Raw genomic sequence first — 27,484 nt, 5'->3', positions numbered from 1 at the left:
CAACGGGCACACTTTACCACTGTGCGGCATTAACCCTCCGACTACAGCTTACAGGGGTCATTATCACTCACTGCTCCGAGCCTGGCCCTCCTGCTCACACACAATATACAGGAAACGAGGGCTTTCTGGACAAAATGGCAGCAAAACAGATTGTAGAGCAGCCGGGATCAAGGTGACCCAAAACAGCGCCGGCCACCGGCTCCGAGTACCCAGAAATAGGTCCAGACCCAAGACCTAAGAGAAGAAAACGGTGTAAAAAGATCACAAAGTGTAGACTATAGGGTGATGTAGAATAAAGAGATGACCAAATCAAAAAAGACCCTAAAATGTCTATTATAATCTCTAGAAAGACCCATCGATCAGGTCATATACAAATACATATCCCAGTCAGTGATGAAGAACATAAATATGGTGGTGGTTCCCTGGATACAACCTATTGCTCACCCCTAAAGCCCAGAAGAATCTCCTAACCCTCTATCCTCGTGCCTATCCTAAATACCCTAAACAGACCCTAGTATAGGGGTACATATGGGAAACAGTGCCGCTCAGGACAAGAAGACAAAACCTAAAGGGTATATAACAATGGATAGAATGGTGAAGGAAACAGACCACTCCACACATCGATGCTCAGCGATAACCGAGGTATAAATGCCCCGATAAACGTGTACCGGCCTCCTGGGCTGAGTCGACTGTGCAGGATGATGCACTCAGCCCTATACAGAACAGGAGGGGGGGGGCGCGCGCTACACGTTTATCGGGGCATTTATACCATTGGAAACTTGCCTCGTGTACCTCGGTTATCGCTGAGCATCAATCTGTGGAGTGGGCTATTTTCTTCACCATTCTATCCATTGTTATATACTCTTTATGTATTGTCTTCTTGTCCTAAGTGGCACGGTTTCCCATATGTACCCCCTGAGGAAACCCCTATTTTAGGGTCTGTTTAGGGTAGGCACAAGGACGGAGGGTTTCCACCATTAGGAGATTCCTCCGGGCATTAGGGGTGAGCAACAGGGTGTATCCAGGGAAAGACACCCCCCACCCTTTGAATACTCCCTCCACTCTGGCTCGCTCCCTTCCTCTATGGTTGTGCTGCTCTGCAGTTAAATGTATATAGTTATTTCATTGAACTATTCATATATTCTATATGTTGTCATATGCTGGATTTTGTAGTTGTCATAAGCATCATCTTTTGACCACATACAACACCGCACAACTACAAAATCCAGCTGTTTCTGCTGTACTCGTTATCTGGATTTCAGAATAAAGCAACTTTTTTGGATAAACTCGGTGTTGGTGCGTTCAGCTATCTGATGAGGATTGTCTGCAATGATTATATCTGCTCATACAGGCCAGGCATAGAGGTCTCACTAGGGATAAGTCGCTATTACAACAGTCAGAATAATGGTGTTACCATATTTATGTTCTTTGTTACTGACTGGGATATGTATTTGTATGTATTTGACCTGATGGATGGATTATAATAAATATTGACATTTTAGGGTCTTTTGTTGATTTTGTTTACTGTTGTTTAGATAATAGGACCTATGTTAATCTGGTTATAGAATCACTTTAGTTGCTCTTTCTAAATTTGGAAAGAAGAAAGATTGTGCTGAAACTGTACAAGCAGCGGTCACCTACTGTCAACCCCAGACTTGTTACTGGCCACCCGGTATGGGGCCGTGCCTAAAGCAGAATAGCCTCTCCCGTAAGAACCTAAGCAGTCCCTGGGGGTGGTACAGAGTCCTAGCATCCAATCACAGGGAAGATGCTAGCAGGGGGCGTGAACAGGCAAAGCGGTCATACCGCCCATGCTGAGAACCAGAAGGTGAAACTGCAAGGCTAAATCAGTATCCACAAAACAGTCAAAATGCAGTAAAAGATACAAGAGAAAAGTTGTGAAACAGTCGGAGGTGATATACAGTAGTGGAAGAAATGAAACAAAAGGAGTCCCATGTAAAGAAAACTGGTCAAAAGATACAGAGACGGCCACGATGAAGAACTGGCAGGGTTTAAGTAGAACACAGATCTAACTGATTGATTGGCAAAGCAACTAGAAGATGTGAACTCCGGGCAGCTCTCGCTCTGCATCATCTCCTGCCTCTTTACCTGTCTTCTGGAGCAGAGAGAGGATAACACAGAGGGTACTAAAGAGAATCGGGAGATAGAGGATATGGAGATACAGGACAATATAGGATATACTATAGAGAATCGGGAGATATAAGATAATACAGGAGATACTATAGAGAAGCAGGAGATATATGATAATACAGGAGATACTACAGAGAATCTGGAAATATATGATAATACAGGAGATACTATAGAGAATCGGGAGATATAAGATAATACAGGAGATACTGTAGAGAATCGGGAGATATAAGATAATACAGGAGATACTATAGAGAATCGGGAGATATAAGATAATACAGGAGATACTATAGAGAATCGGGAGATATAAGATAATACAGGAGATACTATAGAGAATAGGGAGATATAAGATAATACAGGAGATACTATAGAGAATCGGGAGATATAAGATAATACAGGAGATACTATAGAGAATCGGGAGATATAAGATAATACAGGAGATACTATAGAGAATCGGGAGATATAAGATAATACAGGAGATACTGTAGAGAATCGGGAGATATAAGATAATACAGGAGATACTGTAGAGAATCGGGAGATATAAGATAATACAGGAGATACTATAGAGAATCGGGAGATATAAGACAATACAGGAGATACTATAGAGAATCGGGAGATATAAGATAATACAGGAGATACTGTGTAGAGAATCGGGAGATATAAGATAATACAGGATATACTATAGAGAATCGGGAGATATAAGATAATACAGGAGATACTATAGAGAATCGGGAGATATAAGATAATACAGGAGATACTATAGAGAATCGGGAGATATAAGATAATAAAGGAGATACTATAGAGAATCGGGAGATATAAGACAATACAGGAGATACTATAGAGAATCGGGAGATATAAGATAATACAGGAGATACTGTGTAGAGAATCGGGAGATATAAGATAATACAGGAGATACTATAGAGAATCGGGAGATATAAGATAATACAGGAGATACTGTGTAGAGAATCGGGAGATATAAGATAATACAGGATATACTATAGAGAATCGGGAGATATAAGATAATACAGGAGATACTATAGAGAATCGGGAGATATAAGATAATACAGGAGATACTATAGAGAATCGGGAGATATAAGATAATACAGGAGATACTATAGAGAATCGGGAGATATAAGATAATACAGGAGATACTATAGAGAATCGGGAGATATAAGATAATACAGGAGATACTATAGAGAATCGGGAGATATAAGATAATACAGGAGATACTATAGAGAATCGGGAGATATAAGATAATACAGGAGATACTATAGAGAATCGGGAGATATAAGATAATACAGTAGATACTATAGAGAATCGGGAGATATAAGATAATACAGGAGATACTATAGAGAATCGGGAGATATAAGATAATACAGTAAATACTATAGAGAATCGGGAGATATAAGACAATACAGGAGATACTATAGAGAATAGGGAGATATAAGATAATACAGGAGATACTATAGAGAATCGGGATATATAAGATAATACAGGAGATACTACAGAGAATCGGGAGATATAAGATAATACAGGAGATACTGTAGAGAATCGGGATATATAAGATAATACAGGAGATACTATAGAGAATCGGGAGATATAAGATAATACAGGAGATACTACAGAGAATCGGGAGATATAAGATAATACAGGAGATACTGTAGAGAATCGGGAGATATAGGATAATACAGGAGATACTATAGAGAATCGGGAGATATAAGATAATACAGGAGATACTACAGAGAATCGGGAGATATAAGACAATACAGTAGATACTATAGAGAATCGGGATATATAAGATAATACAGTAAATACTATAGAGAATCGGGAGATATAAGATAATACAGGAGATACTGTAGAGAATCGGGAGATATAAGACAATACAGGAGATACTATAGAGAATCGGGAGATATAAGATAATACAGGATATACTATAGAGAATCGGGAGATATAAGACAATACAGGAGATACTATAGAGAATCGGCAGATATAGGATATTACTGGATGCACCATATAGAATACACATACATTTATTTTGGAGTATTCTTATGTTACCTGAGCAAACAATATACCAATCACTAGGGACAGCTGATGTAGGGTTCCCAGTGCTCCTCGGAGATGTGTTGGAGAAATCTCTCCCACATACATTGGTACCAAACCAGAAGCCAGACCTGCAAGGAGTAAGAAGTATATTATGGAAGTTCAGTGGGAAAGTACTGTGATCTTTTTTGAGATGGGTCTGTATAGGGAACACCTGTATTACATGTGTGATATAGTATGAAGAGCGACTGTATTACATGTGTGATATAGTATGAAGAGCGACTGTATTACATGTGTGATATAGTATGAAGAGCGACTGTATTACATGTGTGATATAGTATAGAGAACACCTGTATTACATGTGTGATATAGTATGGGAAGCACCTGTATTACATGTGTGATATAGTATTGGGAGAACCTGCATTACACATGTGATATAGTATGGGGAGCACTTGTATTACAGGGGTGATATTACATGCACGGTCTTTGTATTACATATGTAATATATTTTATGGGGAGAGCCTATATGACATGTGTGATATAGTATGAAGAGCACCTGTATTACATGGGTTTAATTCTATAGGGAGCACCTGTATTACATGTTTCATATAGTATGAAGAGCACCTGTATTACATGTGCGATATAGTAAGGAAAGCACCTGTATTACATGTGTGATATAGTATGGGGAGTACCTGTATTACATGTGTGATATAGTAAGGAAAGCACCTGTATTACATGTGTTTAATTGTATAGGTAGCACCTGTATTACATGTGTCATACAGTAAGGAAAGCACCTGTATTACATGTGTTTAATTCTATAGGGAGTACCTGCATTACATGTGTGATATAGTATGGGGAGCACCTGCATTACATGTGTGATATAGTATGGGGAGTACCTGTATGATTTACATGTGTTTAATTCTATAGGGAGCACCTGCATTACATGTGTCATATAGTATGAAGAGCACCTGTATTACATGTGTCATATAGTATAGGGAGCACCTGTATTACAGGTTTCATATAGTATGGGGAGTACCTGTATTACATGTGTGATATAGTATGGGGAGTACCTGTATTACATGTGCGATATAGTAAGGAAAGCACCTGTATTACATGTGTGATATAGTATGGGGAGTACCTGTATTACATGTGCGATATAGTAAGGAAAGCACCTGTATTACATGTGTGATATAGTATGGGGAGTACCTGTATTACATGTGTGATATAGTAAGGAAAGCACCTGTATTACATGTGTTTAATTCTATAGGGAGTACCTGCATTACATGTGTGATATAGTATGGGGAGCACCTGCATTACATGTGTGATATAGTATGGGGAGTACCTGTATTACATGTGTGATATAGTATGGGGAGTACCTGTATTACATGTGTTTAATTCTATAGGGGGTACCTGCATTACATGTGTGATATAGTATGAAGAGCACCTGTATTACATATGTTTAATTGTATAGGGAGCACCTGTATTACATGTGTCATATAGTATAGGGAGCACCTGTATTACATGAGTTTAATTGTATAAAGCGCACCTGTATTACATGTGTGATATAGTATGGGGAGTACCTGTATTACATGTGTTTAATTCTATAGGGAGTACCTGCATTACATGTGTCATATAGTATGGGGAGTACCTGTATTACATGTGTTTAATTCTATAGGGGGTACCTGCATTACATGTGTGATATAGTATGAAGAGCACCTGTATTACATGTGTGATATAGTATGGGGAGTACCTGTATTACATGTGTGATATAGTATAGGGAGCACTTGTATTACATGGGTGATATTACATGCAGCGCTTTGTATTACATATGTAATATATTTTATGGGGAGAGCCTATATTACATGTGTGATATTTAATGGGGTGTGTCTGTATTACATGTGTGGTTTTGTATAGGCAGCACTTGTATTACATGGACGTTATTACATGGGGAGCACCTGTATTAAATGGGTAATATTACAATTATGATATTGTATGAGGACTGCCTATATTAGAGGTTTGATATTGTATGGGGAGTGCCTGTATTGCACATGTGATATTGTATGGGGACCACGTGTATTTCAAGGGTGATATAATATGGGGAGCACGTGTTTTACATGGATGATATTAAATGGGGAGTGCATGTATTACATGTGTGAGTTCTTTTATAGGCAGCATCTGTATCACATGTCATATTGGATGGAGAGGGCTCTATTACACTTGTATTTCGTGGACTTTATATTACTTTTGTAATAATTTAAAAATTATCCAGCCGCCAAAGCAGGAGCTTCAGGGGTATTAACTAATGTCCAAGGTTTGTTTGGATGGCTTAGTGAATTGAGCCTTGTCTTCCCATTAGGACTGCTCAAATGATGGGAGAAATAGTCTGCAGGTGTGGAGCACTCCTCAAGGTCCTGTGTTATAGCTTGTCTTACCTGAGAAGACTCCCATGATGAATCTTCCAGTGATCATCATCTCATATGATTGGCAGATCTGGGACAGTCCCATCAAGCTTCCCCCAATGAATGCGAATATATTATTGATGATCATGGCTCGTTTTCTGCTCAGGGCAACAGAAATCACAAGTAAATTATTTCAGAAGGCCCCAAACAGTGTACAGTAATAGAAAAACTTTCAGCCTGAGGTATGCAGCCCAAAAAGCAAATCACAGAGCACCCCAGGACTAGGAAGACACCTCACAGACCACCACAGGACTAGAGGAACACCTCTGGACTACCATAGTACTCAAGGAACACCTCATAGACCACCACAGAACAAGGGTAACATCTATAGACCATCACAGTACTAGAGGAACAACTCATAGACCACCACAGTACTAGGGGAACACCTCATAGACCACCACAGTACTAGGGGTACACCTCATAGACCACCACAGTACTAGGGGAACACCTCATAGATCACCACAGTACTAGGGGAACACCTCACAGACCACCACAGGACTAGAGGAACACCTCTGGACTACCATAGTACTCAAGGAACACCTCATAGACCACCACAGAACAAGGGTAACATCTATAGACCATCACAGTACTAGAGGAACAACTCATAGACCACCACAGTACTAGGGGAACACCTCATAGACCACCACAGTACTAGGGGAACACCTCATAGACCACCACAGTACTAGGGGAACACCTCATAGATCACCACAGTACTAGGGGGAACACCTCACAGACCACCACAGGACTAGAGGAACACCTCTGGACTACCATAGTACTCAAGGAACAACTCATAGACCATCACAGTACTAGGGTAACATCCATAGACCATCAAAGTACTAGAGGAACAACTCATAGACCACCACAGTACTAGGGGAACACCTCATAGACCACCACAGTACTAGGGGAACACCTCATAGACCACCACAGTACTAGGGGAACACCTCATAGACCACCACAGTACTAGGGGAACACCTCATAGATCACCACAGTACTAGGGGAACACCTCATAGACCACCACAGTACTAGAGGAACACCTCATAGACCACCACAGAACTAGAAAAACACATCATACACACACAGTACTAGGGGGAACACCTCACAGACCACCACAGGACTAGAGGAACACCTCTGGACTACCATAGTACTCAAGGAACAACTCATAGACCATCACAGTACTAGGGTAACATCCATAGACCATCAAAGTACTAGAGGAACAACTCATAGACCACCACAGTACTAGGGGAACACCTCATAGACCACCACAGTACTAGGGGAACACCTCATAGACCACCACAGTACTAGGGGAACACCTCATAGACCACCACAGTACTAGGGGAACACCTCATAGATCACCACAGTACTAGGGGAACACCTCATAGACCACCACAGTACTAGGGGAACACCTCATAGACCACCACAGTACTAGGGGAACACCTCATAGATCACCACAGTACTAGGGGAACACCTCATAGACCACCACAGTACTAGAGGAACACCTCATAGACCACCACAGTACTAAAGGAAAATATCATACACTGCCACAGAACAAGAGGAATACCTCATAGACCACCTCAGTACTAGGGTAACACCTCATAGACCACAACATTACTGGAAGAACACCTCATAGACCACCACAGTACTAGAGGGACACCCCATAGACGACTAGAGAACAAGAGCAACATGTCATAAACCAGTTTGGTACTAGAGGAACACTTCACATATTACAGTAATAGAGAAACACCTCATAGGCAACCACAATACTAAGCAAACACTTATACACCACAGTACTAGAGGAACACCTCATAGACCACCACAATACTAGGGGAATGTCTCATAGACCACCACAGAACTAAAGGAGTAACTCACAGACTATGATAGTACTAGAGGAACAACATATAGACCACCACAGTACTAGAGGGATACCTCATAGAGGACTAGAGAACAAGAGGAAAATGTGATAACCCAGTTTGGTACAAGAAAAACACCTCACATATCACAGAAATGGAGAAACAGGCCACCTCAGGACCAAGGAAACACCTCATACACCACAGTACAAGAGAAACACCTCATAGACCAGCACAGTACTAGGTGAAAAATGCATACACCACCACAAATTTAGAGGAAAACCTCATAGACCACCACAGTAATAGAGGAATAACTCATAGACCTCCACAGAACTAGGGTAACACCTCATAGACCACAACACTACTGGAAGAACACCTCATAGAACACCATAGTACTAGAGGAACACCTCATACACCACCACAATACTAGAGGAATACCTCATAGCCCACCACAGAACAAGAGGAACACCTTATAGACAACCACAGAACTAGAGGAACACCTCATAGACTATTATAGTACTAGAGGAACACCTCATGGAGCACCACAGTAGTAGGTGAACAACTCATAGACCACCATTGAACTAGAGGAACAGCTCATAGACCACCATAGTACTAGAGGAACACCTCATAGACCACCACAGTACTAGAGGAACACCTCATAGACCACCACAGTACTAGAGGAACACCTCATGGAGCACCACAGTTGTTGCGGAGCTTCACGGTATACCCTTAATATCTTCACTTAAATCCCCTTGTAGCTGAAGAAGCAGGTCAATATCCAAGAGACAATTTCCCCAGTGACTGGACGACACACAGTTTGGGAGTCAACTGACTTTACTAGGCATGCGCACCTGGTTTCAAACTGCCAACAGCCTCATTTACATACAATATATAGATTACTATGGTACAAGGAAAAGGGGGGAGGGGAAGAGGTACAGACAAGAAAGACATTCTGTAAGTGGCTAGGTTTGCCACAATGCTCCCCCAGAACCAAGCCGGCATACACAGTCTGATCCCAACGGATCGGCTTGGGGATGTCCGGAGGAGCGCTCACAGATCACTTTTCGAGTTCAGTTTGTCTGGATAACCCGTCGGCGTTGCCATTTTGCTTCCCAGGGCGGTAGTGGATGGTAAAGTCAAAATGCTGCAGCGCCAAACTCCAGCGCAGCAGCCGGGCATTGTCTCCTGACACCCTGTTCAGCCGCACCAACGGGTTGTGATCTGTGAGTAAGGAAAAGGGTTGTCCGTACAAATAGGGCTGCAGCTTTTTAAGGGCCCACACCACGGCCAGGCATTCTTTTTCTATGGCGGCGTAGCTTACTTCCCGGGGTAAAAGTTTTCTGCTTAAGTAAGCCACTGGATGCTCGCCGCCATCTTCTCCGACTTGGCTCAGTACTGCCCCCAATCCAAACATAGAAGCGTCTGTGTGGACGAGAAAGCGTTTAGTTGGATCGGGGGCGGCAAGTACAGGTGAATGCACAAGAGCCGTTTTTAGTTGCTGGAATGCCTGCTCACACTCTGGGGCCCAGACTACTATCTTAGGGAGATTCTTGCGGGTCAAATCGGTGAGGGGTTTGGCCAGGGTACTGTAGTTGGGTACAAATTTACGGTAGTATCCTGCGGTACCTAGGAATGCCAGTACTTGAGTTTTGGTACGAGGGGTTGGCCATTTGGCTACAGCCTCTACCTTAGCCGGTTCGGGTTTTTGTTGGCCGCTCCCTACCCGGTGTCCTAGGTATTGGACTTCTGCCATCCCTATATGGCACTTACTGGGTTTCAGAGTTAATCCTGCCTCCCTAATACGGTCTAGTACGGCTCCTATGTGGGTCAGGTGTTCAGTCCAGGAGTGGCTGAAGATCGCTATATCATCTAGATAGGCGCAAGCGTACTCCTGGAACCCATCCAATAGCCGATCCACCATCCTCTGAAAAGTAGCCGGAGCGTTTTTCATCCCGAATGGCATGACCTTAAACTGGTACAGGCCAAACGGGGTGACAAACGCCGACTTAGGGATTGCGTCTTCGGCTAGGGGAATCTGCCAATACCCCTTACAAAGATCTATTGTGGTGAGGTATTGGCCCCTGGCCATTTTGTCCAGGAGCTCGTCTATCCGGGGCATAGGGTAGGCATCGGATACGGTCTTATCATTAAGCCTCCGGTAGTCTACGCAGAAGCGGGTAGTCCCATCCCGCTTCGGCACCAGAACTACTGGGGAAGCCCAAGGGCTTTCAGAGTGCTCTATGACTCCTAGTTGTAGCATTTCTTCTATTTCCTTGCGCATATTATCCTTTACGGATTCAGGTATGCGGTAAGGAGGTTGGCGGATAGGGGTCTGCCCTGGTGTTTCTACTCTGTGGGTGGCTAACGGGGTGTACCCGGGGAGATTAGAAAAAGTGGTTCCTTTTTCCCTTATTAGACTATGAGCCTGCGCCCTTTCCTGGGGACTCAGCTGTTCGCCTAACTGAACCTCTTCCAGGTCCTCTTTCTGGCCCTCTTTCTCTAGGAGGTCTGGGAGAGGTAAATTGTCAAAGTCCTCTGCGGCAGAGGCGCAAATAGCGGTCACCTCTTCTATGCGCTCGTAGTAGGGCTTCAGCATGTTCACATGGAGCATGCGTCTGCCCCCTGCTCCAGTGCACGGGCCGATCACATAGGTGGTATCGCAGATTTGCTCCACCACCTTGTATGGGCCCTGCCAGGAGGCCTGCAGCTTGTCATTAGGGACTGGCCGTAGGATTAACACCTTCTGCCCGACCTGAAAGCTGCGGTCCCTGGCTCCCTTATCGTACCATCTGCGCTGTCGTTGTTGGGCCGCTTGGAGGTTAGTACGTACCGTCTGGGTCAGAGCCTCCAAGCGTTCCCTAAACTCCAGCACGTATGGGACAATAGGGGTACCATTCGTAGTTACCCCTCCCTCCCAGTGTTCTCTGATAAGGTCTAAGGGGCCCCTCACTCTCCTCCCGAACAATAATTCAAAAGGGGAGAATCCCGTGGATTCTTGGGGTACTTCCCTATAGGCAAAGAGCAAGTGGGGCAAAAACCGTTCCCAGTCTTTTTGAGTGTCTATGAACGTGCGGATCATCTGTTTAAGTGTTCCGTTAAACCGTTCACAGAGCCCGTTGGACTGGGGGTGGTAGGCGGAGTTTAAGATCGGTTTCACCCCACACACTTTCCAGAGTTGGTGGGTGACCTCTGCAGTGAACTGGGTGCCCCTATCCGATATAATCTCCTGGGGAAATCCCATACGGGAGAATATTCGCATAAGGGCATCGGCTATAGTCTCTGCATGTATGTTGGTCAACGCCACTGCCTCTGGGTATCTAGTGGCGTAGTCCACTACGGTCAAGATGTATTTCTTGCCGGAGGGACTGGGTTTCGCTAGGGGTCCTATTATGTCTACAGCTACTCGACTGAAGGGTTCTTCAATTATGGGCAGGGATCTGAGTTTGGCTTTATAGCGATCCCCTCTCTTCCCTACCCTCTGGCAGGTATCGCATGTTTGACAGTATTGTCTAATATCCTTCGAGATACCTGGCCAGAAGAAGTTCTGCGTCAGCCGATGTTTCGTTCGGCTGATTCCTAAATGCCCTGATAATGGTATATCGTGCGCGATGCGTAGCAACTCTTGTCTATACTTTCGGGGTACCACTAACTGCTTAGTGGGCACGGGTATGGACCCTGCTACTACCTTCTCTGCATAGCGGTATATGAGACCTTTGTCCCAAGCATATCTCTCTCCCTCCAACCCTCCTTGGTCCTTGTTTATCCTATCTTTATATACCTGCAGGGAGGGATCTAGGGCCACCTCACTGCCAAATTCCAGGGGGGCATCCCAGGGTAGAATAGGAGGGGTGTGTGGCATGTTGTTTACCTGAGCCTCAGAGTGATCGGAAGGAGCCGTGGTGCGTGCTTGCTGCCGGGTAACAACCGGGTAGGCCTCTTGGATAGTTGGTTGAGGGACAAAAGCAGAGGTGAGCTCCCCCAAGTCGTTGCCCAAAATAACATCAGCGGGCAAATCCTGCATAATTCCCACCTCCACATTTCCATGCCCTGCCCCCCAATTCAAATGCACCTTGGCAGTGGGAACTTTGTAAATTGCTCCCCCTGCCACCCGTACAGCTACACAGTCTCCGGTGAGGGTGTGCTTAGGCACCAAATGATTTCAGACCAGGGTTAACGTGGCCCCAGAGTCACGTAATCCTTGTATATTCTTCCCCTCCATGTGTACCACCTGGCGGTGCCCTTGGCGGTTGTCTGAGGCGGCTTGTATGGGGTTTACCTCATGTAGGATCCCCAGAGGCTCTTCTATTGAGGTGACTGTGGATGTTGGGAGCACAGATTCTCTTTGGCAGCAGTGTACTGCAGCCCGATTGGAGGGAGGAGGACCATGGTGGTTCCAGTTCTGGCGAGGTCGGTTACGTGGGCAGTCTCTCTGGATGTGCCCCTGTTGGTTGCAGGTGTGGCAGCGGATCGGTGGTCGGGTATTGTACCTAGCAGGGTACGGGTTGTGGCTCGCGGCTGGTCGTGGGTGAGCCAAGGTAGTCACTGCTGGCAGAGGGGTGGTAGATCCATACGTGGTCCAGTGTGGTGTGCGTTGATCTCGCCTGGTGTCTTGGAACTCGTCAGCTAGCTTGGCTGCCTCTGGTAGGGTACGGGGTTTGCGATCTCGTACCCAATTTTGAAGTTCTGTGGTTAGTCCATTAAAAAACTGCTCCATTACTATTAACTGGAACATCTTTTCCATAGTGGTGACCCGTGCCGCTTCCATCCACCCCTTGGCGGCTCGCTGTAGTCGGTGTGTCCATTCAGTGTGTGAGTCTTTTGTTTGTTTCTTGATGTCCCGGAATTTGAGTTGGTATGCCTCCGAGGTAATGGCATACCGTGCTAGGATGGCTTGTTTGACTTTGGGATAATTCCTGATGTCTTCGTCTGGGACGGTCCGGTATGCCTCTGCGGCGCGGCCTGACAATCTACCTGCCAGCAGGGGTACTTGGTCGGCTGGGCTGATGTCGTGTAGCTGGCACAACCTTTCGAAATCCTGTAGGTATTCGTCAATATCACTTTCTCCTTCTGTGTAATTTATAAAAGCTTGGTAGGGAATCTTAGCTTTTCCCTGGGTAGTGCTGGTGGGCACTGGGGCTCCTTCCCTGACTCGCTGAATAGCGTTTTGCTTCGCTACAATGTACTCGTGTACATCTGCTATCAGTCTTTCCAGTGTCTCCATGGAGGGGGTGTTTGGGTAAAAAGCTAACCTGCTATTGAGCTCTCTTGTAAATTCTGTTGGCTCTGTCTCCTGTGGAGCTGCCGCAGTGGTCGCTCTGTCCGCCTCCATGAGTTCGGCCACCAGAGTAGCTTTGGTTTTGTTGCTGGCTATTCTTCCCCTTGCTTCCAATAATTCCTTTAACGTAGTTCGTTTCAATGTTGCATAATTCGTCTCCATTCACCGTTCGTTCAAATGACTGCACATATTCTCGAACTCCGCTATATCCGAATGGCTGTTTCAACGAACTGCTGCTTTGCTGTGCTGCAAGGCTTGTATCCCACCGCTGCCACCAATTGTTGCGGAGCTTCACGGTATACCCTTAATATCTTCACTTAAATCCCCGTGTAGCTGAAGAAGCAGGTCAATAACCAAGAGACAATTTCCCCAGTGACTGGACGACACACAGTTTGGGAGTCAACTGACTTTACTAGGCATGCGCACCTGGTTTCAAACTGCCAACAGCCTCATTTACATACAATACATAGATTACTATGGTACAAGGAAAAGGGGGGAGGGGAAGAGGTACAGACAAGAAAGACATTCTCTAAGTGGCTAGGTTTGCCACAACAGTACTAGGTGAAAAACTCATAGACCACCATAGAACTAAAGGAACACCTCATAGACCACCATAGTACTAGAGGAACACCTTATAGGCCACCACAATACTAAAGGAACATTTCATAGACTACCACAGAACTAGAGGAACACCTCTTAGGCCACCACAGTACTAGGGGAACGCCTCATAGACCAGCACAGTACACCAGCCTCATAGACCAGCACACCACTAAAGGAACACCTCATAGACCAGCACAGTACTAGAGGAACACCTCATGGAGCACTACAGTACTAGGGGAACACCTCAGAGACCACCAGAGAACTAGAGGAACAGCTCATAGACCACCACAGTACTAGTGGAACACAACATAGACCACCATAGTACTAGAGGAACACCTAATAGACCACCACAGTACTAGAGGAATACATCATAGGCCACCTCAGTACTAGGGGAACAACTCATGTAGCCCCATAGTACTAAAGGAACACTTTATAGACCAGCACAGAACTACAGGAACACCTCATAGGCCACCACAGTACTAGAGGAACACCTCTTAGGTCACCACAATACTAGAGAAACACCTCATAGACCACTACAGTACTGGGGGAACAACTCATAGACCACCACATTACTAGGGGAACAACTTATAGCCCACCACGGTACTAGGGGAACACCTCATAGACCACCAGAAAACTAGAGGAACACCTCATAGGCTATTATAGTACTAGAGGAACACCTCATAGACCAGCACAGTACTAGAGGAACACCTCATAGACCAGCACAGTACTAGTGGAACACCACATAGATCACCATAGTACTAGAGGAACACCTCATAAACCACCATAGTACTAGAGGAACACCTCATAGACCACCATAGTACTAGAGGAACACCTCATAGACCACCATAGTACTAGAGGAACACCTCATAGACCACCATAGTACTAGCTAGAGGAACACCTCATACACCACCACAGTACTAGAGGAATACCTCATAGCCCACCACAGAACAAGAGGAACACCTCAAAGAACACCACAGTACTAGGGCAACGCCTCATAGACCACCACTGAACTAGAGGAGCACCTCATAGACTATTATAGTACTAGAGGAACACCCTATAGACGACCACAGTACTAGGGGAACAACTTACAGACCACCACAGCACTAGGGGACCACCTCATAAACTATAATAGTCTTAGAGGAACACCTCATAGGCCAGATCAGTAGTAGAGGAACACCTCATGGAGCACAACAATACTAGGTGAACAACTCATAAACCACCATAGAACTAAAGGAACACCTCATAGACCACCATAGTACTAGAGGAACACCTCATAGACCACCACAATACTAGGGGAACACCTCACAGACAACCACAGTACTAGTGGATCGCCTCATAGACCACCACAGAAACATAGAAACATAGAATGTGTCGGCAGATAAGAACCATTTGGCCCATCTAGTCTGCCCAATATACTGAATACTATGGATAGCCCCCGGCCCTATCTTATATGAAGGATGGCCTTATGCCTATCCCATGCATGCTTAAACCTCTTCACTGTATTTGCAGCTACCACTTCTGCAGGAAGGCTATTCCATGCATCCACTACTCTCTCAGTAAAGTAATACTTCCTTATATTACTTTTAAACCTTTGCCCCTCTAATTTAAAACTGTGTCCTCTTGTGGTAGTTTTTCTTCTTTTAAATCTTCTCTCCTCCTTTACCGAGTTGATTCCCTTTATGTATTTAGCAGTTTCTATCATATCCCCTCTGTCTCTTCTTTCTTCCAAGCTATACATGTTAAGGTCCTTTAACCTTTCCTGGTAAGTTTTATCCTGCAATCCATGTACTAGTTTAGTAGCTCTTCTCTGAACTCTCTCTAGAGTATCTATATCCTTCTGGAGATATGGCCTCCAGTACTGCGCACAATACTCCAAGTGAGGTCTCACCAGTGTTCTGTACAGCGGCATAAGCACTTCACTCTTTCTACTGTTTATACCTCTCCCTATACATCCAAGCATTCTGCTGGCACCTCATAGACTATTATGGTACTAGAGCAACACCTCATATACCAGCACAGCACTAGAGGAACACCTCATAGAGCATTACAGTACTAGAGGAACACCTCATAGGCCACCACAGAACTAGAGTAACACCTCAAAAAAACACCACAGTACTAGAGCAACGCCTCATAGACCACCACAGAACTAGAGGAACACCTCATAGACTATTATAGTATTAGAGGAACACCCTATAGCCCACCACAGTACTAGGGGAACAACTTATAGACCACCACAGTACTAGTGGAACACCTCATAGACTATTATAGTACTAGAGGAACACCTCATAGACCAGCATAGTACTAGAGCAACACCTCATGGAGCACCACAGTACTAGGTGAACAACTCATAGATCACCAGAGAACTAAAGGAACACATCATAGACCACCATAGTACTAGAGGAACACCTCATAGACCACCACAGTACTAGAGGAATATGTCATAGGCCACCACAATACTAAAGGAACATTTCATAGACTACCACAGAACTAGAGGAACGCCTCATAGACCACCACAGAACTAAAGGAACACCTCATAGACTATTATAGTACTAGAAGAACACCTCATAGACCAGCACAGTACTAGTGGAACACCACATAGACCACCATAGTACTAGAGGAACACCTCATAGACCACCATAGTACAAGAGGAACACCTCATACACCACCACAGAACAAGAGGAACACCTTATAGGCCACCACAGAACTAGAGGAACACCTCAAAGAACACCACAGTACTAGGGCAACGCCTCATAGGCCACCACAGAACTAGAGCAACACCTCATAGACTATTATAGTACTAGAGGGACACCCTATAGACCACCACAGTACTAGGGGAACAACTTACAGACCACCACAGTACTAGGGGAACACCTCATATACTATAATAGTCTTAGAGGAACACCTCATAGACCAGATCAGTACTAGAGGAGCACCTCATGGAGCACCACAGTACTAGGTGAATAACTCATAGACCACCGTAGAACTAAAGGAACACCTCATAGACCACCACAGTACTAGAGGAACACCTCAGGCCACCACAATACTAGGGGAACACCTCACAGACCACCACAGTACTAGGGGAGCGCCTCATAGACCACCACAGAACTAGAGGAACACCTCATAGACTATTATAGTACTAGAGGAACACCTCATAGACTGTTATGGTACTAGAGGAACACCTCATGGAGCACTACAGTACTAGGGGAACACCTCAGAGACCACTACAAAACTAGAGGAACACCTCATAGACCACCACAGTACTAGTGGAACACCACATAGACCACTCTAGTACTAGAGGAACACTTCATAGACCACCATAGCACAAGAGGAACACCTCATAGACCACCACAGTACTAGAGGAATACCCCATAGGCCACCTCAGTACTACAGGAACAACTCATGTAGCCCCACAGTACTAAAGGACATTTCATAGACCACTACAGAACTAGAGGAACCCCTCATGTAGCATCACAGTACTAGAGGAACACCACATCGACCACTATAGTACTAAAGGAACATCTCATAGACCACCACAGTACTAGACGAACACCTCATAGACCACCACAGTACTAAAGGGACACCTCATAGACCATCACAGTACTAAAGGGACACCTCATAGGCCACCAAAGTACTAGAAGAACACCTCATAAACTATAATAGTACTTGGGGAACACATCATAGACCATCATTGTACTAAAGTAACACCTTATAGACGATTAGTGAACAAGAGGTACACATCATAGACCACCACAGTACTAGGAGATCAAATCATATACCACCAGAGTAGTAGAGTAACTTGTTATATAACACCACAGGGCTAGAATAACACATCAAAGACCACCACAGTGCTAGAAGTACTTGATGAATACCTCATTGACCACCACAATACTAGGAAAACATCTCACAGACAACCACAGTACAGGAGAATTACCTCATAGACCATAAGAGTACTAGAGGAATACATCATAGACTACCACAGTGCTAGAAGAACACCTCACAGACCACCATAATACTCGAGGAACACCTGATAGACCACCACAGAACCAGAGGAACACCTCAAAGACAACCACAGTACTACAGAAACACCTCATAGCATATCACAGTAGTAGAGGAACATCTCATAGACCACCACAAACATAGAGGAACACCTCATAGCCCACAAAACTACTAGAAGCACACCTTATAGACCACCACAGAACTAGAGGAACACCACATAGGCCACCGCAGTACTAGAGAAACACCTCATAGACCAACACAGTACTAGAGGAACATCTCACAGACCACCACAATACTAAAGGAAACACCTAATAGACCACTACAGTACTAGAGGAACACCTGATAGACCACCACAGTACTAGAGAAGTACCTCATTCGCCTTATAGCCCACCACACTACTAGAAGAATACTTTATGGGCCATCACAGTACTAAGGGAGAACCTCATAGACCACCACAATGATATAGAAACACCTCATAGGCCACCACAGTACTAGAAGAACATCTCACAGACCACTATAGTACTAGAGGAACACCTCATAGGCCACCACAGTACTAGAGGAGCATCTCACAGACCACCACAGTACTAGGGAACACCTCATAGAGTATAATAGTAGTACAGGAACACCTGATAGACCACCACAGAACTAGAGGAACACCTCTACACAGTAATAGAGGAATACCTTATAGACCACCACAGTACTAGGGTAACACCTCTTAAACCACGACACTACTGGAAGAACACCTCATTTGGACACCACAATAATAGTGTAACACCGTATAGACCACCACAGAACTAAAGGAACACCTCATAGGCTAACACAGTACTAGAGGAACACCTCATAGCCCACAACACTACTAAAAGAACACTTCATAGGCCACCACAGAACTAGAGGAACATCTCATAGACCAGCACAGAACTAGAGGAACACCTCATAGACCAGCACAGAACTAGAGGAACACCTCATAAACCACCACAGTACTAGGGTAGTACCTCATAGACCACCACAATACTAGAGGAACACCTCACAGACCACAACACAGTACTAAAATAACACCTCATAGACCACCACACTACTACACAAACACCTCACAGTACAGTAATAGAGGAACACCTCATAGACTACCACAGAACTAGAGGAACACCTCCTAGACTATTATAGTATAAGAGGAACACCTGATAGACCACAAAAGAACTAGAGGAACACCTCACACCCCACCACGGTACTAGAGGAACACACCATAGACCACCAGAATACTAGAGAAACACCTCATAGACCACTAAAGTACTAGAGGGAAACATCATAGATCACCACAGAACTAGATGAACACCTCATAGACTATTATAGTACAAGAGGAACACCTAATAGACCACCACAGAACTAGAGAAACACTTCATACACCACTACAGTACTAGAGGAACACATAATAGACCACCACAATACTAAAGGAACACATAATAGACCACCACAATTGAAGAGGAACACCTCATAGACCACAACATTACTAGAAGACCGCCACAGTACTTGGGGGACACCTCATAGACCACCACAGTACTAGAGGAGCACCTCATAGACCATCACAGTACTAGAGGAACACCTCACAGATCACCTCATTACTAGAAAAACATTTCATAAGCTAATACAGTACTAGAGGAACACCTCATAAACCACAACACTACGAGAAGAACACCTTATAGAACTCCACAGTACTAGGGGAACACTTCATAGACCATTGCTGTACTAGAGTAACACCTCCTAGACCACAACAGTACTAGAAGGACATCTCATAGTACACCACAGTACTAGAGGAACACGTCCGCAACAGGGCTTCAACCCCTCATAATCCAGTACAGTACTAGAACTAGAACATCTCATAGGTCACCACAGTAATAGAGGAATACCTCATAGAACATAACACTACTAAAAGAACATCTCATACACTATTACTAGGCCACAACAGTACTAGAGGGACACCTCATATATAGTAGTAGGAAAAACCACAGTATTCGAAGAACATGTCATAGACCACAACACCACTAGGAGAACACCTTATTGATCACCACAGTACTAGAGGAACACCTCACAGACCATCATTGTACTAAAGTAACACCTCCATGACCACAACAGTACTAGGAGAATAGACCTCCAAAGCACTAGAATAAACTTTCATAGGCCACCACAGTAGTAGAGGAACACATCAGAAAACACCACAGTACTAGGGTAACACCTCATAGACCACAACACTACTAGAAGAATACCCCATAAACCATCACTGTACTAAAGTAACACCTCATAGACGATCAGTGAACAAGAGTTACAAGTCATAGACTACCACAGTACTAAGAGAACAGCTAATATACCACCAAAGTACTAGAGGAACATGTCATATACCGCCACAGGACTAGAATAACACATCAAAGACCACCACAGTGCTAGAAGAACACATAATAGACCATCATAGTATTAGGTGAATACCTCACCGACCACCACAATACTAAGAAAACATCTCACAGACAACCACAGTACAAGAGAATTACCTCATAGACCACCAGAGTACTAGAGGAACACATCATAGACTACCATAGCACTAGATGAATACCTCATAGACCATTACTGTACTGGAGGAACACCTCCTAGACCACCACAGGGCCAGGAGGACAGTTATTACATTGCAGTGCATATCATTGTGCTTCTCTGTTAGGGTAGGTTCACAATGTTTTTGGAGGGGGTTTTGAGACAGATTTTCCTGCAGGTTTTACAACCAAAGCCAGAAATGGATTATAAAGGAATCATACATTTAATGAAAGGAATTATACTGGCTATACACACAAAATAAAAATGAGCTAGGACGATCGGTTTTGGCCTTTTTGGAAAACTAGCACAAATAACGGTGTGCTGGAATATTTGGGCTGTTCTCTGCTGAACTCGCTTGTGCTCAAGGGCAGGGGAGTCAGTTTCAGAAGAAAGAACAAACTGATTAGTCAGTTTAGTCATATGAACGATCCCACAAACAACTGATGCGGCCAAACATTTGGGATCATTTATTAAACTGGTGTAAAGTAGAACTGGCAACCAATCAGATTCCACCTTTCATTTTCGACAGCTCCTTTAGAAAATGAAAGGTGGAATCTGAATGGATTCTATGGGCAACTAAGCCAGTTCTACTTTACACCAGTTTGATAAATCTCCCCCATTGTCTCTTGATGTATGGTCAGTAGTGATGAGCAAGCATGCTCAACCAATCTGCTGTTCAGCTCGAGCATCGCTATCGGAGAACCCCAGGAACCCCCTGCTTAGAAGAGAAGAGAATGTCTGGGTCATAAAAAAGTTAGAAATTGATTGAAACCCCATCAAAACAGTTTGGCAACAGCATTAAGAGGATAGCTAGATGTGTCTTAGACTCCTACTATGTACAACCACACATAGGCTATATGGCAAAAGCCAGGTATGTACAAGCCATCCATGTGACAGATACTGTCAGCATACCTTACAATGGCAGCCTTGTACACTATGAGACATTCCAAACTAGCTCTCATCTGACTGAGAACCAGTAAGCCTCCAAGTTATTTTGCATCTGTTGGATGGCTTGGATAGACCTGCGCACCTAGATCAATATCATTAGGGAGACAAAAAGTTTTCCGATTGTCCTAACATAATATTCAACCTTTCTTTACAGTTTTGTCATGTAAAAACTTATTTGCATAAACATGGGCATATGGGAAAGACATGCAAATGAGCAGAATCTCTCATGAATAGCGCCCTCTATTAGTTGTATAGTGTTATGACAAGACTGTTCGCTGAGATCATATTCGCTATATTGCTCTATATTCGTTTTTTAGAATATTCTTAATATTCTAAAAATCTAATATATAGCAATATAGCGAATATTATGTAATAATTATGTAGTAAGTCAGTGATAATATCTGACACTGGAAAAGCTGGGTTATAACTTAATGTAGATCGCAAGTTATTACTCAGCTTTCCCAGTGTGAGATTTTATCACTGAGTTATTACCCAGCTTTCCCAGTGTGAGATATATTCACAGAGTTATTATCCAACTTTCCCAGTGTGAGATTTTATCACTGAGTTATTTCCCAGCTTTCCCAATGTCAGATATATTCACAGAGTATTAACCAACTTTCCCAGTGTCAGATATCATCACTGAGTCATTACCCAGCTTTCCCAATGTCAGATATATTCACAGAGTTATTATCCAACTTTCCCAGTGTGAGATTTTATCACTGAGTTATTATCCAACTTTCCCAGTGTCAGATTTTATCACTGAGTTATTATCCAACTTTCCCAGTGTCAGATTTTATCACTGAGTTGTTACCCAGCTTTCCGAGTGTCAGATATCATCACTGAGTTATTACCCAGCTTTCCCAGTGTCAGATTTTATCACTGAGTTATTACCCAGCTTTCCCAATGTCAGATATTATCACTGAGTTGTTACCCAGCTTTCCCAGTGTCAAATATCATCACTAAGTTATTACCCAGCTTTCCCAGTGTCAGATATTATCACTGAGTTATTACCCAGCTTTCCCAGTGTCAGATATCATCACTGAGTTATTACCCAGCTTTCCGAGTGTCAGATATCATCACTGAGTTATTACCCAGCTTTCCGAGTGTCAGATATCATCACTGAGTTATTACCCAGCTTTTCGAGTGTCAGATTTTATCACTGAGTTATTACCCAGCTTTCCCAGTGTCATATTTTATCACTGAGTTATTACCCAGCTTTCCGAGTGTCAGATATCATCACTGAGTTATTACCCAGCTTTTCCAGTGTCAGATATCATCACTGAGTTATTTCCCAGCTTTCCGAGTGTCAGATTTTATCACTGAGTTATTTCCCAGCTTTCCCAGTGTCAGATATCATCACTGAGTTATTACCCAGCTTTCCCAGTGTCAGATATCATCACTGAGTTATTACCCAGCTTTCCCTGTGTCAGATTTTATCACTGAGTTATTACCCAGCTTTCCCAGTGTCAGATATCATCACTGAGTTATTACCCAGCTTTTCCAGTGTCAGATTTTATCACTGAGTTATTACCCAGCTTTCCCAGTGTCAGATTTTATCACTGAGTTATTACCCAGCTTTCCCAGTGTCAGATATCATCACTGAGTTATTACCCAGCTTTCCCAGTGTCAGATTTTATCACTGAGTTATTACCCAGCTTTCCCAGTGTCAGATTTTATCACTGAGTTATTACCCAGCTTTCCCAGTGTCAGATATTATCACTGAGTTATTACCCAGCTTTCCCTGTGTCAGATATTATCACTGAGTTATTACCCAGCTTTCCCAGTGTCAGATATTATCACTGAGTTATTACTCAGCTTTCCCTGTGTCAGATTTTATCACTGAGTTATTACCCAGCTTTCCCAGTGTCAGATATCATCACTGAGTTATTACCCAGCTTTCCCTGTGTCAGATATTATCACTGAGTTATTACCCAGCTTTCCCAGTGTCAGATATCATCACTGAGATATTACCCAGCTTTCCCAGTGTCAGATTTTATCACTGAGTTATTACCCAGCTTTCCCAGTGTCAGATATCATCACTGAGTTATTACCCAGCTTTCCCAGTGTCAGATTTTATCACTGAGTTATTACCCAGCTTTCCCAGTGTCAGATATCCTCACTGAATTATTACCCAGCTTTCCCAGTGTCAGATTTTATCACTGAGTTATTACCCAGCTTTCCCAGTGTCAGATATTATCACTGAGTTATTACCCAGCTTTCCCAGTGTCAGATATCATCACTGAGTTATTACCCAGCTTTCCCAGTGTCAGATATCATCACTGAGTTATTACCCAGCTTTCCCAGTGTCAGATATCATCACTGAGTTATTACCCAGCTTTCCCAGTGTCAGATATTATCACTGAGTTATTACCCAGCTTTCCCAGTGTCAGATATCATCACTGAGTTATTACCCAGCTTTCCCAGTGTCAGATAATATCACTGAGTTATTACCCAGCTTTCCCAGTGTCAGATATTATCACTGAGTTATTACCCAGCTTTCCCTGTGTCAAATATCATCACTGAGTTATTACCCAGCTTTTCCAGTGTCAGATATTATCACTGAGTTATTACCCAGCTTTCCCTGTGTCAGATTTTATCACTGAGTTATTACCCAGCTTTCCCAGTGTCAGATATTATCACTGAGTTATTACCCAGCTTTCCCTGTGTCAGATATCATCACTGAGTTATTACCCAGCTTTCCCTGTGTCAAATATCATCACTGAGTTATTACCCAGCTTTTCCAGTGTCAGATATTATCACTGAGTTATTACCCAGCTTTCCCAGTGTCAGATTTTATCACTGAGTTATTACCCAGCTTTCCGAGTGTCAGATATCATCACTGAGTTATTACCCAGTTTTTCCAGTGTCAGATTTTATCACTGAGTTATTACCCAGCTTTCCGAGTGTCAGATATCATCACTGAGTTATTACCCAGCTTTTCCAGTGTCAGATTTTATCACTGAGTTATTACCCAGCTTTCCCAGTGTCAGATATATTCACAGAGTTATTACCCAGCTTTCCCAGTGTCAGATATCATCACTGAGTTATTACCCAGCTTTCCGAGTGTCAGATTTTATCACTGAGTTATTACCCAGCTTTCCCTGTGTCAGATTTTATCACTGAGTTATTACCCAGCTTTCCCAGTGTCAGATATATTCACAGAGTTATTACCCAGCTTTCCCAGTGTCAGATATCATCACTGAGTTATTACCCAGCTTTCCGAGTGTCAGATTTTATCACTGAGTTATTACCCAGCTTTCCCTGTGTCAGATATTATCACTGAGTTATTACCCAGCTTTCCCTGTGTCAAATATCATCACTGAGTTATTACCCAGCTTTCCGAGTGTCAGATATCATCACTGAGTTATTACCCAGCTTTCCCAATGTCAGATTTTATCACTGAGTTATTACCCAGCTTTCCCAGTGTCAGATTTTATCACTGAGTTATTACCCAGCTTTTCCAGTGTCAGATTTTATCACTGAGTTATTACCCAGCTTTCCCAGTGTCAGATATCATCACTGAGTTATTACCCAGCTTTCCCAGTGTCAGATATCATCACTGAGTTATTACCCAGCTTTCCCAGTGTCAGATATCATCACTGAGTTATTACCCAGCTTTTCCAGTGTCAGATATCATCACTGAGTTATTACCCAGCTTTCCCAATGTCAGATATATTCACAGAGTATTAACCAACTTTCCCAGTGTCAGATTTTATCACTGAGTTATTACCCAGCTTTCCGAGTGTCAGATATCATCACTGAGTTATTACCCAGCTTTCCCAATGTCAGATATATTCACAGAGTATTAACCAACTTTCCCAGTGTCAGATATTATCACTGAGTTATTACCCAGCTTTCCGAGTGTCAGATATCATCACTGAGTTATTACCCAGCTTTCCCGGTGTCAGATTTTATCACTGAGTTATTACCCAGCTTTCCCGGTGTCAGATTTTATCACTGAGTTATTACCCAGCTTTCCCAGTGTCAGATATCATCACTGACTTATTACCCAGCTTTCCGAGTGTCAGATATCATCACTGAGTTATTACCCAGCTTTCTGAGTGTCAAATATCATCACTGAGTTATTACCCAGCTTTCCCAGTGTCAGATATTATCACTGAGTTATTACCCAGCTTTCCCTGTGTCAGATTTTATCACTGAGTTATTACTCAGCTTTCCCTGTGTCAGATTTTATCACTGAGTTATTACCCAGCTTTCCCAGTGTCAGATATCATCACTGAGTTATTACCCAGCTTTCCCTGTGTCAGATATTATCACTGAGTTATTACCCAGCTTTCCCAGTGTCAGATATCATCACTGAGATATTACCCAGCTTTCCCAGTGTCAGATTTTATCACTGAGTTATTACCCAGCTTTCCCAGTGTCAGATATCATCACTGAGTTATTACCCAGCTTTCCCAGTGTCAGATTTTATCACTGAGTTATTACCCAGCTTTCCCAGTGTCAGATATCATCACTGAGTTATTACCCAGCTTTCCCAGTGTCAGATTTTATCACTGAGTTATTACCCAGCTTTCCCAGTGTCAGATATTATCACTGAGTTATTACCCAGCTTTCCCAGTGTCAGATATCATCACTGAGTTATTACCCAGCTTTCCCAGTGTCAGATATCATCACTGAGTTATTACCCAGCTTTCCCAGTGTCAGATATTATCACTGAGTTATTACCCAGCTTTCCCAGTGTCAGATATCATCACTGAGTTATTACCCAGCTTTTCCAGTGTCAGATATCATCACTGAGTTATTACCCAGCTTTCCCAGTGTCAGATTTTATCACTGAGTTATTACCCAGCTTTCCGAGTGTCAGATATCATCACTGAGTTATTACCCAGTTTTTCCAGTGTCAGATTTTATCACTGAGTTATTACCCAGCTTTCCCAATGTCAGATATATTCACTGAGTTATTACCCAGCTTTCCGAGTGTCAGATATTATCACTGAGTTATTACCCAGCTTTTCCAGTGTCAGATTTTATCACTGAGTTATTACCCAGCTTTCCCAGTGTCAGATATTATCACTGAGTTATTACCCAGCTTTCCGAGTGTCAGATATATTCACAGAGTTATTACCCAGCTTTCCCAGTGTCAGATATCATCACTGAGTTATTACCCAGCTTTCCGAGTGTCAGATATTATCACTGAGTTATTACCCAGCTTTCCGAGTGTCAGATTTTATCACTGAGTTATTACCCAGCTTTCCCTGTGTCAGATTTTATCACTGAGTTATTACCCAGCTTTTCCAGTGTCAGATATTATCACTGAGTTATTACCCAGCTTTCCCGGTGTCAGATATTATCACTGAGTTATTACCCAGCTTTCCCTGTGTCAGATTTTATCACTGAGTTATTACCCAGCTTTCCCAGTGTCAGATATCATCACTGACTTATTACCCAGCTTTCCGAGTGTCAGATATCATCACTGAGTTATTACCCAGCTTTCCTAGTGTCAAATATCATCACTGAGTTATTACCCAGCTTTCCCAGTGTCAGATTTTATCACTGAGTTATTACCCAGCTTTCCCAGTGTCAGATTTTATCACTGAGTTATTACCCAGCTTTCCGAGTGTCAGATATCATCACTG

The 27,484-nt window shown here is 43.4% G+C and overlaps 1 protein-coding gene across 1 annotated transcript in view; it reads right to left on the bottom strand.

Moving 5' to 3' along the window:
• The window catches only part of SLC2A4 (solute carrier family 2 member 4), a 157,954-nt gene that overhangs the window by 10,329 nt on the left and 120,141 nt on the right, over positions 1-27,484 (bottom strand). Inside the window, exons 4-6 of the mRNA XM_040415429.1 lie at positions 6,621-6,745; positions 4,204-4,319; positions 72-234 (exon numbers count right to left, since the gene is read on the bottom strand). Of these exons, the coding sequence (XP_040271363.1) occupies positions 72-234; positions 4,204-4,319; positions 6,621-6,745 (404 nt within the window). The remainder of the gene's footprint in view (positions 1-71; positions 235-4,203; positions 4,320-6,620; positions 6,746-27,484) is intronic.

Source organism: Bufo bufo, chromosome 1 (assembly GCF_905171765.1).
Source record: "Bufo bufo chromosome 1, aBufBuf1.1, whole genome shotgun sequence".
NCBI classification, from domain to species: domain Eukaryota; kingdom Metazoa; phylum Chordata; class Amphibia; order Anura; family Bufonidae; genus Bufo; species Bufo bufo.
The sequence above is the reverse complement of the archived record's forward strand: the minus strand, read 5'-3'. Positions and strand labels throughout refer to the sequence as shown.